Consider the following 15,553-nt stretch of genomic DNA (forward strand, 5'->3'; position numbering starts at 1 on the left):
TCGCCTCGCGATATTTCATTAAAGTCTTTAAGAGACAACGTTAGAACGAAGACTATTCGAATAAACCTCAACAAGCAATCGATTCGATTTTGCTGATACTTTCAAGAAATATTCGAGACAGATATATATACGTATACGAAAGGAATAAAGAGACAGAAAAGAAAAAGCGCGCGAGCGACAAAAGCTTCTTCAGACAACTCAACCGATATTTTATGTTCCTTCGCCTTTTGATCTCCGCGCCTTTTCCGGAACATTCTCTCGTCGCGGACTATTTCAGGGATTTAGTTTTCCAATAGGAATGCTGCGCCACTGTCAGGATAAATTATCGGAAGCTTTCTCACCAAGAGACAAGACGAGGAGGATTACATTCGCGACGACACAAATCTGTCGTTTCTCTACCTTAGGATGTTTAACGACAAAAATATTGAGAATATCGGCCAAAGAAAGAAAATTGAAAACTCATTTCAGTCACTTCAAGACGTGTTATCTTTAGTGAATAACAATAATAATGTTACAATAAATCGGCACAAATAGCTTCGTATCAAAATATCTTAATAAATGTGATGAAAATATGCCAAAATTAAGTTTAAAAAAATTAATATAAAATAGATATTAAAAAATTAAAAATAAAGACAATCTGGTTATATAATAAAGAAGAGATTAATAACACATAAATAATCAATTTATCTATAGAATTCGAGAAAATTTAGAATGTGTGTCTTAATTTAAATTATTAGATATACATATATTCATACATGTACATTATATTATATATTACATATATAAAGGAAAAGAAAATTGAATTTCCTTTTCTTGTAATTTCTTTCGATACCGATCGACCGAAGTAAAACCAAATTTTTACGTTAAAATAGAGATACTGTATTAATTAAAACAAAGGTCTATAATTTCCGGTTTACTTAAGTGATATTTTTAACACCGTTTAAATCGTTCTCTTTCGAAAATATTAATTTATATAAATAACTTGTATTAAATCTTGATATAAAAGTTGACAAATTTAAAATCAAATATAGATCAAGCAACTCACAAGAGTATATATGGGAGTCTTTCAAGAATTGCTGCAGAACAGTTCTAATCTATTGATAACACACGTCCCTGTAATATTTATTATTAATACCTTACTAACTCACCTTAGTGGACTCGTTGTAACCGACGATCACGGCTGTGTACCATTGTGTAGTGCCTTCCGCCCGATAAACTTCGACCCTGAAACCGACGAGAACGCTAGGCGTAGTCAACAGAATCCTCTGACCGTCCTGCATCTCGGCCCATCTTCTAACGGCGTTTCCCCAGGGCATTGCGCCCTTAGTCAGCTCCCAGTCCTGCTGTAAAGACGAACAAAAAAGACCGAGGTTGAAGCTTCGTCCGTAGAACTTGATTAAGAAGAGCGGACTGTTCTCCTCCGCTCGAGAACCTGTCCGCGATTTTGGAAGGAAAAATAAAGAAGGAAAAAACCCGCGCAATTTGATAAGAGATAACAAAGGGGATAAAAACTCCTCTTCCTCCGAAAAACTGAGCGCACGGGATTTTATTCTAAAAACAGACTGCGATTTATACTATACTTTATTATGTATTTTACTTGTAATTTTGAAATATAATTAATAACTCTAATATGAATAAAACTTTAATTATTTTATTTTATTTTACAAAAATACATATAAAAAAAGATATTCAATACCCTTCGGCTATTGTATAATATCCCATTGTGTTTTGAAAGATAGAAGCTGATGCGCATTTTATCTTATTCGTTGACTTTATTATTATCTCACATACAAAAAGAACGATTTTCCTGAAGTATCTAAAGTTTAGCTAGATATATGTAGACTTAAAAATAAATTTTGAAATGTCAACAAAATAATTATGTAGAACGTTCAAGCGCTAATTGTTAGAATATTAACATTTTTTTAGCATTGCTTTTAACGTTTGAGTTTTCCACACAAATACTTTAATAAATTAAAAAAATTATTTTCTTAGATTCGTAACTAAATTTTTAGATATTTCAGTAAAATCGTTCTTTCTGTGTATTAATATTGTCATAAATCGACAAAAATGATAAACGCAACGGAAACAATGCGCTGAAACTTGAAATAGATATCAAATCTGATTAAGGAGAACACAGAAACGTCATATTTTATGCAATCAATAACCGATATGTCAGAAGATTTTATGCATACTCTTAAAAGCAGTGTCTGTCGAGAAATTAGAGAGATCCGATGAAACAAAAATTAATATATCAAATATTTAATATCCCTTTGTTAAATCTATAATTGGATACCTCGATAATTTCTAACGCATTAGAGCGTCAATCAAAATGTGACATTGAAAAACGTTAATTACATCACCGTCTGGTTTCTCGAGCTATAAATATAATCAAAGATTGCAACTAATTAATACATAATACGTTTTGTCGTCTCTACATACATGTTAATAAACTAAATCTTATATGATGTGCAAATGGATGGCTATAACTTTTAATGTCATTTCCAAGTCGACAGAAGTATGACAGAAAAGTTTCAATTTTTTTTAGATTAAAACAATTTTCTAATTTATGTAACTCCGTGCATAATTTTAAAATTGAACTCTTTTTATCAATTTTGCACGGTTGATTTGAAAATGGCGCGATTTTCAAGCAGGAGAGAATCACCGAGGAGAAAACTCGACGGAGTTTGGAAGTAAAGTGTTTAGACTTTAAAACGTTTCTTTCGAAATGTGCTTCATGCGAATATTTCTGATAAAGTTACATAAGTTCGTATTTCATCGTTATCGATTTAACGTGGCACCTTGTTGAAGAGTGCATTTGTAGTACATATTTCATAATAATGGGATTCTCTTAAGAATGTCATGCGGATTCAAAGCGGGAGGGATAATGTCAATTTTCACCTTGTTTCGCGATCATTTCTTTTTTCTCGATGACGAGTACACGGTCGAGCGAGCACACCGCTCGTGTTCGCATTTAAATTACGTCATCACTACGCCGTTACGTCAGACACGCGTTATGCAATCGTTGCGCACAGCGTGACGGCGCGAAGCGCGTTAATGGTAGTAATACAACGGCAATTAGAACGTTATTACCGAAGCGTCGAGAGCACTTAATGTCCGCGCAATGCTCGTCGTGAACGCGATTCACGAAGCACTTTGCATGAAGTTCCAATGCGAGCCAATAACGCTCGCTTTCTTCGATATTACTTATTCCTCTCTCTTTGATTTCGAGATAATTCAAAAATTTAATTTATTACATAATCAACGAAGAAACAGAATTATAACAATTTATAGAAATTCATTGATAGAGAGAAAGCTCCGTCGCTGATTTGATACAGAAATAGCCTCTAAAGATTTATCGAGCAGTCTGTAAATAAAAAAAGAAATCACGGCTGACTACGACCTCGCGGCAGGAGGCACTACAATTCGATCAGATTTCATGGTATAAACTTAACTTCGATCTCGACCGTTATTATCTTATGTCCGCTGCGGTCTGCATATTTTGCCCAACTTTTTCCTGGTTATTCTTGGAGCCTTCATTACGCGGGTGAATCGAACGAAATAAATGCTGGAAAGATGGAAAGGCAGCTTCACGCGATCAAAGAGAACTGCGTAATTACACGAATAATAATTGCTTTGTAGGACTGGAAATATGACGTACATCTCGAGCTCAATGTATTTTGCAAATTGCTATTCCGACTATTAATATGTAAAGTACAACTTTGCAGACTGCTAAACATTATAATTAAAATTACGTCAGTCTTATTATGCTCTTCATAAAGTCCTCACATCCCACGAGACTTTTTACAGAGTTATAAAAAACATTCATTAAAAATATATCAGTTTTACTAATGTAGCACTTTTTACTCGTTTTTTTTGCTTGTCTCATTACTGACGTATTGAAAAAATGTCATGGGTTTCAGATTCGAAAACTTCGTTTTCATTCATTAAAAATTATTCAATTTTACGTTTTTCTCATCGCCAGAAATGGAATGGTAAAATCTTATGAGGAAAATACTACATGATTAAAGAGCTGTCTTAACAATCATATTATATTTGCGAAAGTTAAGCGAGATGTTAGTTTAGATAAAAGTTTAGACCTGTAACATGCAACATGCGTTTAGATAAATATCCAGCATTTCTAACATCCCGAAATTATCGTCTAAATTATCTCTTCGTGCGAGATTGATACACGCTACTGTACATGTGTTCGTGTACATAGCATAATTTCTCGCAGTTTTCTCATCTGTCATAAAATAGTGCTTGCAAATAACTATCAACTATCGTCCTCGCAGTCGTTCGTATCCATTGTAAAATCGTTCCCTGCAAACTCAGAAGAAGTTTACCGAGAGGCAGAATCAATAGAAAATTTTCGCGCAACGTATGGCATTAATGGGGGGAGAGCAGTTCGCAAAAAGTATTTTTCGTTCGTCAAGCCGTTATCGTCGTTAAATGTCGATATCGAGTCGAGAAATAACGTCTGTCTGGACACGTCGCGCACCAATTATAACGTGGAAATGAACGACCAGGATTGGTCTCGGGGTCAACGAGATTATCTGTCGGTCGTTGAATTATTCGTACGCACGATAATTCGATTCGGGGATGTCATTCGGCACGGGAACGAGAGAAACCGTATCCTTATTTATGGATTACGACCCCACGTTATGGATTGCTTGCTCCGAAAGATCGTTTCCAGAGGTTTTCTCTCGTTCAAAGCGAGTCGACTAAATCCCATCTCCGATTCTCGTAATTTTAATCCTTTCCACGAATTCGATGCAATTTTCAAGCCGAACTTCGTCCACGATAACATGCACGATCTTCTACATATGTATAATATACTATCTTCTTACGAAGTTCTTAGAAGATCTAAATTAAATAGCAACGCGAAGTGAGCATTGTCTTCCTCATAATAAATTTTAAAGCTTGCGTATAATATCGTTGCGTGAAAAATATTTATTTATTTTATTCAAATTCAAGAAACTATTTTACTCAAGTAAAAAAAATGTGATGTTTGTCTTAATTTCTTAAAAACTCTGTTTTTACCTCACTAATTATTTTTCGTCGCTAGAAATAGAAAAGTATATACTTCGAAAAAATAAGAGAAATTGAAATACTACTGTCTCCATAATCACACTTAATAAAAAAATTAAAATAAGTTAATGTTATGAAAGCTCTTAATCGTTGACAATATATTTGTATCAGATTGCATTTTAGAAATATTGTATATAACTATATATATTTTTATTATACATTACGTAATTTAATACTCAGAAAAATTTAAAACATGTGATTTATAAATACAGAATATATTGTCTATAATATCGTTTTTCGCTTGTAACATTATCTTCAGAGATTTATGTTTTTGGTAATATACTTACTATTGCATATTTCATAATGCATTTCTTTTATATCATATAGATTTTAATATTAATAAAAAGCTGTACGCTTCTTTTTAAGCGAATTCTCCAATTATTAAGCAAATATCTCTCGAAATGAAAATTATCGGTCGGAAAATCACGGCCAACACCAATGTCGACTGTTATCGTTCTATCACGCGCCGCGGGTACTCGTTAGCAGTTGCTGGCGCGGCAGCTAATTAATTAAGGAGTTCCTTAATTAAGAACGCGTCCGCCATTAATCGCGATGCGTTCACCGTACAATCACGGAACCAAAGCGCCGGCAGATAAAATGACTATGGGCAGGTGACTGTCGTAAAGTTTAAATTAAAGGCGCACAGACAGATACACGTGTACCGTTTGTGTATTCGCGCAATAAAATTACTCGCGTGCAATTACTTTTTATATCGGCGTCTGTATCTATTCGATAAAATTTCGTCAATAATGAACACGTCAACTCCGATATTGCTCGATATAACAACTCTGTCAGTCTTACCGCCACGATACTTAATCGTTTTCGTATTTAAACTTTCCCAATGGCCGATAGACGCACAGCAGGTAGGTTATAACATCATTTATAAACGGAACTGTTTCGTAACTAGGTATTGCATGGGTATAAGCTCGGTTTGTAGAAAGTTAAGCTTTGAAGCATCAAACCCTTGGGATAGTAAAATATCTGAGAATATTTTAATAACAGATTCCTCTAGTTGAAATATATTGATATTTCAAAATTTCAAAACATAAAGCTGATAATTTACTATAAAGCTTGCAAAGCCGATAATTTGGTTGTAAAAATATTGTGTAAGTTCTATTAATTTTCTGAGGACCGGCATGTTTTTGATCGATTTTTTTATTTTAAGGGCTAGAACTTTTTTATCAATGTCATGGGGTTGAGTGGCAAAAAAGTTAGCGCCACTGTCGAGTCCCTAAAAAAGGGCCTTCGGTTCTCTATAGGTTAAGAATGATGCCAAACAACGAGTCAAAGTCATATAAAAATTTTCGGCTAATAAGTTTTAATATTTAGCTTATAATTTATAGTAAATTCGATTAGACGTACTCAGTGCACTGACTGATATTACAGCTGTCGTAATGAAAACCGCCAAACCTTGTACTCATTTTATTGCATTGTTAGGTGAAATATATTATAATTCGAAATAATCACTTTTACACTGAAATAAAATCAGTATACAATGACTTTAATATCTACGCCCAACTAAATTCACTATTAGTCTGCTATTTCGCCAACTCATTGTCAATGTAAATTAGAATAAATCACTCAAGATTTTATTACGATAAGGCAATAGACTTTTTAATTATTTTACATAATTACTTTATCTACAGACTCTCGCGACATTTCAAACATCAGTTCGTACGTTCAGATGAACAGTATTAATCGCCAAAGTAAAAGGTATAACATATATTTCTCTTCCAGTGATCTTTCAGGTAAGATTCCGACGAGGATCGCGTGAAGGGAGATCGAAGGTATAACGCAGTGCCGTCACACTTGGCTAAGGACCGTTAGAACGGGAATATGTTGGCGCCTCATCTTGGCTGCTCTCCAACGTTCTCCAATGATCGTGCGCGCGCGTTACTGATGCGAGTCGTTAAACTAATACTTAACAGTTGACGTTGTCGGGCAACAAGTAAAAACAGCCGTATGGATACGGGACCTTTTCTTAACAAGTTACATAAACGCAGCTCTAGAATCCATTCTCTAATGAAGATTTCCTTTCATTAGGCCAGCCTCTAAATATATATATAGAAAAAACTCTAGATTAAGAAAAGAAAGACTTTAGGTCTTCAGAAGATGAAAATAAATATTGTTCCCTTGCTCGATTTTTTTATCTTCTAAGGACCTAGAGTCTTTTCTCAGTCTGTTCTATTATAAATCCGCTGCTCTTAAACCGTAAGTGACTCTAAATAAATTACTTCCAATGCATATAAATATTTAATCTTCCATCTGCAGTCATATTTTTGACTGCAGATGGAAGATTAAATATGATGGATGATTAAATATGAACTAATAAGTTGCTCTCTCTCTCTCTCTCTCTCTCTCTCTCTCTCTCTCTCTCTCTCTCTCTCTGTCCAGTCTAAATGTTATTACTATTCTAGGCTTTCAAAAAAGTAAAAAAAATCAAGATTAATTTTCAACGTATCTATTACATCACTAAGTTTTTTAACAAGATATTACAGTAGAGGAATCTGAATCTCTTTTATTTCGAAAAAATTTGAAAGTAAAATGTTGCTTGTATGAAAAAAGACCCAGACGGATGATTAATATTCGCGAGATGTAAAGTGCGGTAGCATTCGTTCATGGCACCTACGGCAACGAGAGCAAAGCGAAAGCGATGTCTCCGAGCGACGTCGCGCGCAAGGGCACGCATGTTGGATACTTATGCGATGCAACGGGGAGAAAAAAACCTCGTAGCATTTATAGTTCAGGGTCAGCCCACTCGCGCGCAACTTTGCCCCCCCCCCCGCACCCCCGAACGAATTTGGCCCCTTTTGTATATCTTTTTATCCTTTTGCATTTAACCGCTGATTTTCTCCTTTTCTTGACGAGCGCGCCGGTCCGCAATAAAGTTGAAAGTAAAGATCTATAGCGGTTTGAAAGAGATTTGTTGTTCAAATTAGGACCAATTTACAAACGGAGAAAGAATTCGGGGTGACGATATATATAGCTTCATGAGTAATTGCGTCGAACCACAGTAAATAATTAAAAGTGAGATTGTTTTGAGTTTACAATTAAAAGTCAGCGTCGAATATTGTGTTTCAATTTAAGATGCTAAACTCGATCGATTTAGGATGTTAAATTTCAATCAAAAGGCTGAAAAAAATGCAATTTGTCTTGCATTGTTATAACATACGAGATTTCTCAGGGCATCCTTAATGCACAAGTTACGAAGATAATACGTACTTGTTTGAGATGAACTAATAAGTTGCACGTAGCAGGATAAAGGGCGGATTTGAAAGGTGAGACACACCTGAACCTGACCGCCGGACTGAAAGTTCTCGCCGCACGTAAACGACTTACAACCTCGTATACCGTCGCCGGAGCGGGAAAAAGTTTTAACGGTAAAAGTTTCCCGGTAGTTTAATTACTTGGAAACAATTCCACCTCGCTCAACTCTTCCTACCCTAACAGAAACGCGGTAACTTTCGAAGTGGCCGCACGCACACACACACACACAAAAAGGTGCACGCGCACTGTTCTTTCGCGCTCGCGAAGAGGGATCGGTCTGATCGATTTATTATCTCGATCGAGTGCCTCGTATTTCCCTATCTGGAAGCTTCCCCAAGCTCGACAAGAGTGTGGAAGTTTCTGCATGCTCATTCATTACAACTGCCTCAAACTAATCATCGAAGGTCAAAAACTAATATTGGAATTTGCTTATCACATTTGTAATTAGCATATTAAAAATCACATTCGTGTGTCGGAAAATTTCATCGATTTAATTTCTCTTTTTAATGAATAGCCGATAAGTTGTATAAAATAAGCAAATAAATGGAGAAAAAGAAACAAGAAAAAAATGCGTTATTTGATAATTCGTTCGTAAAGTTTAGTGGAATATTCATGATGAGATAAATAAAATGATAAAAGCATCCAGTTAAAAAAATATATATAATACATACAATGTAAAATTTCTATTGTTGATAAAATAGTAATATATTAACAAATAAATTTAAACAATTGTAAACAACCTATCGAATTATATGAAATTCTTTTGCTTTTACAATTTACTTTCTGGTTCCACCATGTAACCTCCAACATTTGCCCTAAATAATTTAGACATATATCTTCCCATTAATAAGTTCTCCAGTTTCTCCAATTCCGTTCGTCATCGGGAAATAATAAAATTTTCAGCTCAGAGAGGAATAATCCGCGAAAAGTTCTGTCGCGCTCGCGAACATAACTCCTGCACGCACGCGAAAGTGAAACGGGAACTCGAGTCAAAGTTCGGCTGCTCCTTCCACCTGGTAAGTTTGGTCGAAGCTCTTCCGCGTAGCTCTTAAGAGAAGTTGGACAACAAGCCTCCGTGAAAGATTACTTACAGCAGCGGTACGACTCGGGAGAGAAGAAGAGATGCGCGCTCTCGCATTCGCATCCGTTGCCCTGGAGAGGTGTCGGATGCGCCAATGGCGCCGGAACTTGTTCTCTAACTAAGTTCCCAGCGAAGCCCCCTAACGAAGTAAGTTTCCAGTCGTAAAGCGGAAGTGGCCGCTGTGACGCGCTATACCACGATGTTCGCCAACCGAACTCGCTCCACTCGCGGGCTCTTAATCGTTTTCGGGATCCTTTATCGTATCTCGCGCGTGAAATGTGCAGGACACCGCAGTGGCGAGGAAATTAGGAGGAAAACGAGATAACGGATTGCGTCAATGTACCTTGGTCAGCAGAAATTATCACCATACTTCTCGTCACGCGCACGAGTTTTATGCTTTTACGTTTTCTTCACAACTCATATTCACAAAGCACATGGACAGCTAATTAGAGAATATTGTTGGATCATCAATTCTTTCTGCTAAACAAAAATGTTACCTTCGTCGCACGTTAAACTTTCATAAAACGTGAAAAATAATATAAATTAATACTGCGTTAACTATAAATAATAATCGTTTAAAATTAATATAAAAAAAGACAAGTAAAATTGATATAAGTAATAAATGTATTGAAGCAAATTGATAACTGATGATAGTCAACCACACACAACTAGGTCATTCGTGTCCTACACGCGTTCCTTTTCTTCAAAAAACTAGGAGCCAGTATATACAATATTTTTAAATACTCAACCTTACAAATGTCTTTTAAAAATGTTAATATATATATATATATATAATAATGATTTAATAATATTTGTTAAAGCAATGAAAATTAACTCAAGACACAAATAACAAAAAAAATTGCGTGTAGTAAAGTATAATAACAAAAAAAGTTATATTAAGAGTTAAACATTAACGCTATGTTAGTATTTGTTTACAAACATAATTTATCGCTTTACATGGATTACAGAGTAATTACGGAGTCAAAGATCGTATTATGATGACGTACAGCTAATATCTTCGATAGAGCGGTTGATCATAAATAATAAGAATAACTAAAATTTGTGACTTACAGTGAACGGCTTCAACTTGGAGTAGTCGACGAAGTCCAGTTTGCGATCTTGCATAAATTCGATCGGCATGGCGTCCTCGTGCAACTCGGCGCGTGCCACGAGAGGATAAAAAGTCTAAAAATAAACATGCAATTTTCGATTATATGTATAACTATTTCAGTTGAAATAACATTTTAATCTAATCCATCCAAGCAGCATATTTTTATCGTTCAACGTGCGCATGCTGCATTTAACTAATTCCATTTACATTAAAACGTTTTAAAAAGCTGGATATCATTATGAAAGACGTAATATAATAATAAAATTTACACCAGAGCATTTTTAAAGAACGATATTTAATTCATTTATTTAATAAGTAATTATACTTTAATTTTACATAAATTAATTTTAATTTTAACGAATTAATTAAAAATTACAATCAATTGCAGAATAAAAATGAAATTAGCTTATGGCAGATTCAAATAAGAATTATTTTAAAAACGTATTTATATTTTACAAAAAAGAATATAAATATTATAGGAATATAAATATAAATATTATAGTGTCTTTGTATACAAATAATAGTTTTAATCTGATGACATCAAATATTAAATAAAAATTGATTATTACCTACATATAAAAGGAATAGAAATAAAGATATTAACAATTACAGCAATAATATTTCAGCAATATTCATACAACGCTGCATTCAGACCTTTTGATATTCCTATACAAAAAACTGCATAAACGGCAAAAATTTTAAATATATAAACGTAATTATTTTTGCGTAGTTAAATTTTCACAAAATAATTAAGCTTATTCAATCGAAGCATTAAAATTTTAATCAGAAAAAGAGCGCCGAGCCAATGGAATGCGACAGTCCGTTTTGTAGCGGTTGAATTGTGCCGATGTAAAATTTATTCAACGGACTGGAGAATTGAGTATTTCATTAATTAACCACGAACTGATTAATATTCGAATAGTATCACGAGCATTTCTCAATTATCATCGTTAAAATATGAGAGAGCTGCATTAAAAATGGTAAATCGTGATAGTTTCTGTGTATAATTCGAAGGAAATCACACGTGACAGATTACTGCCGCATTCAGGCGTGAATATTGTATCGTATAATATTTAAACCGTGGTAAAAATATTCTTTTAACACGTATATCATATAATTTCTATCTACATTTCTGAACAAGGCAGGAAAGTTCTATAATTCGTAATGCGATTAAGAAAAAGAAAGAACTTGTTTTTTGTTTTCGAGTCATATTTAGTGGATATTTGAAGAGGAGCATCTCTCTTTATTTTTTTTTTCCCTTACAATCTAACAGTCTCGGAAACTATTCAACCAACGATGAGAAATCACTGATACAAAAAAATATTTTTTTCTTTGAGGAAAAACGAAACAAGGTCATCCGAGGATTCGTAAATTTATCCATGAAAACTAGATACAATTTATTTATACTTACAAGAGCTGGCCAAGCAACGGTGTCGGCGACCGCCGTGGCGCCTCTGAGCGGTTTCCCGTTAATGCGGTGCTGATGGTGGTTATTGTTCGCGTGATTATGATGATCGATGGGGATGAGACTGGCGTGCCTGGGGTCAGGTCGTTCAGCCCAGTAGAGACCTCTTTCAATGAGAAAGAAGGAAAATACGGCATCCCTATGTGGTGACAACCACTCCCTCCTTTGCCATTCCACGTCGTCGTACTCTACGAGGATCTGCAAGCATACATAATCGAACGCTTACATCAATTGCATTATACGTAATAATATAATAATATAAGTAATATAATAAAGGCGACTAGGCGAGAAATTTCGAAAGGAGACAAAGCTCAAGAAACAAAGCTTTATGACAAAGTGATTCAGCTCTGAACGAAAGTGAACTGATAATATAACTTTGAAATAAATCAATGTATCCATATATTTTTTCCTTGTTAAAATAATTAATATCTTAATTAATAAATAGAGAAACCGAATTAATGTAACAACATAATATAGCAGAGAGCGCCTAAGAATCGGTCAAAAAGTTGAAAGTTACGAATAATATAATTAATAATATTTTAATTAATATTTTGCAGCTGATATATAATATAGAAGCTACATGTCTTTGTGAGAGACGTGATATAAAAACCACTTTGCGAATAATCCCTTTAATTAAACAGCATTACGAGAACAATTTTCTGCTTAGCCATTTTTTTAAGTTACAACATAACAATGTATCCTGTCTGCTGTTAATTAGAGACTTTCAAAATAACAGGTGCTACATAATGAAATGAAATCTGTGTAGGTTCTACTTATTCCACGGAATCATGAGGGGGTTAAAGATTAAACCATTCTCGACAACGAGCGGTTATCATGCGAACGATGCACGGGGCGGGACCTTTCAGCTAGCCACGTAACAACCACCCAGTTAATTATCAGCGCCTATTATCGTGATATTCATGCACGCTTATCGAGTCTCTCTCGTTCGCGTTCCTCCAGAAAACGCACGCAACGAATTCGAGCGCCGATGGTGAAATTGTCTCGACTATACCGTACATATATTTACACGGAGAGAATGAGAGGGAGAGGATGGTGCATGGAAATGGTCCAATTAATATGTATTATTCATAACCTCTGGCCTGGAGCAGAAAGTGCTGGCTGCTAGGATAACGAGAGGGGGTCATGGAAGCGGGATGTAGCAGGATCCGCACGCTCGGTTTACTCTCGGGCTTTGTCAACGCGACCGGGATTTGGTCGGGGGCAGCCGATTTATCGAATCAAATGACGGATAGTCATTCTGTATTCCACGGCCTCTGCGAAAGTGCACGCTCTACTTTAGTCTAAAATTAAATGAACGTTCGCCCTTTCCGACTTTCTTCAAATTTAACAACATTAAAGTACATACACTGTTTAGCTGAAAATTTTACAAGAACTGAAACAACTTCTACTAAACTTTTCGCTGATAAAATAATTCCAAAATAAAACATCACCGCCTTTACCACAGTGGAACTTCTAAAGCTTGAAACACTCGCCATCTCCTCAACCATTTAAGGTAGTATAATTATATTACATTAATAAAACGTTACGTTATAAGGCGAGATATCACGAAATGTTTGCGCGATGTACATAGATGAGAAAGATCCTTTTCGTGTGCGGATTAACGCAAGAATGTATGCGTATTATATTTATAGAATACTTCGCATCCGGTTTTAGATTCCCTCGGAATATCATGCAACCCTCTCGCCTGTCTGGCACACTGGGGTCATCGTAATCGTAAGGGGAGAGCGTGACTCGGTGCGGTCACGATGCGTCAGCCAATTAATTGATAAATCAGCATTTATAAGCGAAACGTGCTCGTCAAAATCGTCGCACCGTGACCGCAAATACTCAATTCAATGTGTTTGGCGAAAACATGTATAATTTACAGCGTGTTGTAATTGTGTTGTACATAAGATTAAGATTAAGAAGATAAACGATGGATGGAACATGTCAAAAGTCTGAAATATGGGAGAAAGGATGATTTGTAAAAATGTAAAGAAGAGAATACATACATTAAATGTGCAGAATGAAAGCATTCAATAAAAATAACATATCGGCAAATTCTGCAAATATAATATATAGTAATAAAGACGTGCGACGACTCAATTTACGTCGATAATATATCTAATAATAATTGTGTAACTATCTATTAACGCATCGATCGATGGCGCTTTATCCTTTTGCGATCGAAAGAAATGGCGTGGTGCATAAATTTGCATTCGTATGACTGCGGTAAATTAATTGATGTGTCTGGAAATGGCGGGTTGGCCAGACTCCGACTACGGGCACACCGTGACACATCGTTGGCATCAATAATAATTCGCGGCCGTTATTAATCGAACGCGTAAGAAACGCGAGATGAGGTACGAGCGAGGCGCGGTTTCCGGGTACGCGAGTAGAGCGTGACGGCGCATAATTGCAAAACGTTAATCGGTTAATTAATAAGTAAATATCTGCGGGGCGCAACGGCTGTTAATAATAGGCGAGGGAAGCGCCACGTAAACGATACATGGATGATTAATAATTACGCGATATCGCGTTCGCTCGCCCGTTCGCTCACTAGATGCGTTTAATGGCGCTGCTGCTGGCACGCAATTCGAATCGCGGGGGTATTCGGCACTGGCGGGGGGGTTATGTCAGGAATTGTAATCCGTTTTCGCAGGAATCTCTCTTCTATATTTCCGTGTCCCGCGTGTTCGGATTACCCACGCATCGGGGATGCCGCCCGGACGACGTGATCCAAGGCGCGACAAATTCCTTCCCAGTTTATCAAGAATTCGCTTTCGACGAAGCGTATTGCAAATATTAATGGCGATTTGAAAAAAAATCGCGAGAATCGCTATAGCATGAGAATTTCGAGAGTCCTATTACCTATTATCACTTTCATCATTTCGCCAGAATTTAAATGGATATAAATGGTGTTATATGTATTGGTCTTGTCATATAATTCTATGCCGAACATTTTTTTACAATGTAAAATAATATTCTTAGTATAAAACTGTTCACAATTTTGACAATCGGGTAATAATTTATTGTTGCAAATCGTGGTATCTTGATCATTACAAAAATATAATAAGTTTATTTTCATTCTTCTTTAAACTGGGTTCGTTTAAAAACTATTTTAAAAAATATTAACTACTACTTTATATTTAATTTAAATCTGACTACTTTGTAGCAACTTTTACAATTTACTTAGTAAATTATTACAATGTAAAGAAATGAGGATAATTATCCCCTTATTATTAAATTCATTATAAATTATTAAATTGTGTAATAATTAACAGTCAATTTTTTCAGAAAAATGAAGAAAGAAAATAATCAATATATTATAGTCGATTGAATCAATAATGACTGGATAATTGCCTTCATTTCTTTCAAACAATGAAATTTATTTCAATCAATTCTCCCTATTAGATATTATATAATTAAAGGAGAAGTGCTGTTAATGTAATTCATATAAGATACACTCCAATAAGTACTCTATTGCAATAATTGATGACAACAGGAAAAATTCATCCTTCCTTTCTCTAGTATGGCGAAA

The 15,553-nt window shown here is 35.3% G+C and overlaps 1 protein-coding gene across 3 annotated transcripts in view; it reads right to left on the reverse strand.

The window, feature by feature from the left end:
* LOC108752287 (probable JmjC domain-containing histone demethylation protein 2C) overlaps positions 1-15,553 on the reverse strand; it is a 331,473-nt gene that overhangs the window by 255,500 nt on the left and 60,420 nt on the right. For all 3 annotated transcript variants that reach the window (XM_018493015.1, XM_018493016.1, XM_018493013.1), the window contains exons 2-4: positions 11,959-12,210; positions 10,508-10,621; positions 1,149-1,343 (exon numbers count right to left, since the gene is read on the reverse strand). In XM_018493015.1, coding sequence (XP_018348517.1) covers positions 1,149-1,343; positions 10,508-10,621; positions 11,959-12,210 — 561 coding nt within the window. The remainder of the gene's footprint in view (positions 1-1,148; positions 1,344-10,507; positions 10,622-11,958; positions 12,211-15,553) is intronic.

The sequence above is a fragment of the Trachymyrmex septentrionalis genome, unplaced genomic scaffold (assembly GCF_001594115.1).
Source record: "Trachymyrmex septentrionalis isolate Tsep2-gDNA-1 unplaced genomic scaffold, Tsep1.0 scaffold6, whole genome shotgun sequence".
In the NCBI taxonomy this organism is placed as follows: Eukaryota; Metazoa; Arthropoda; class Insecta; order Hymenoptera; family Formicidae; genus Trachymyrmex; species Trachymyrmex septentrionalis.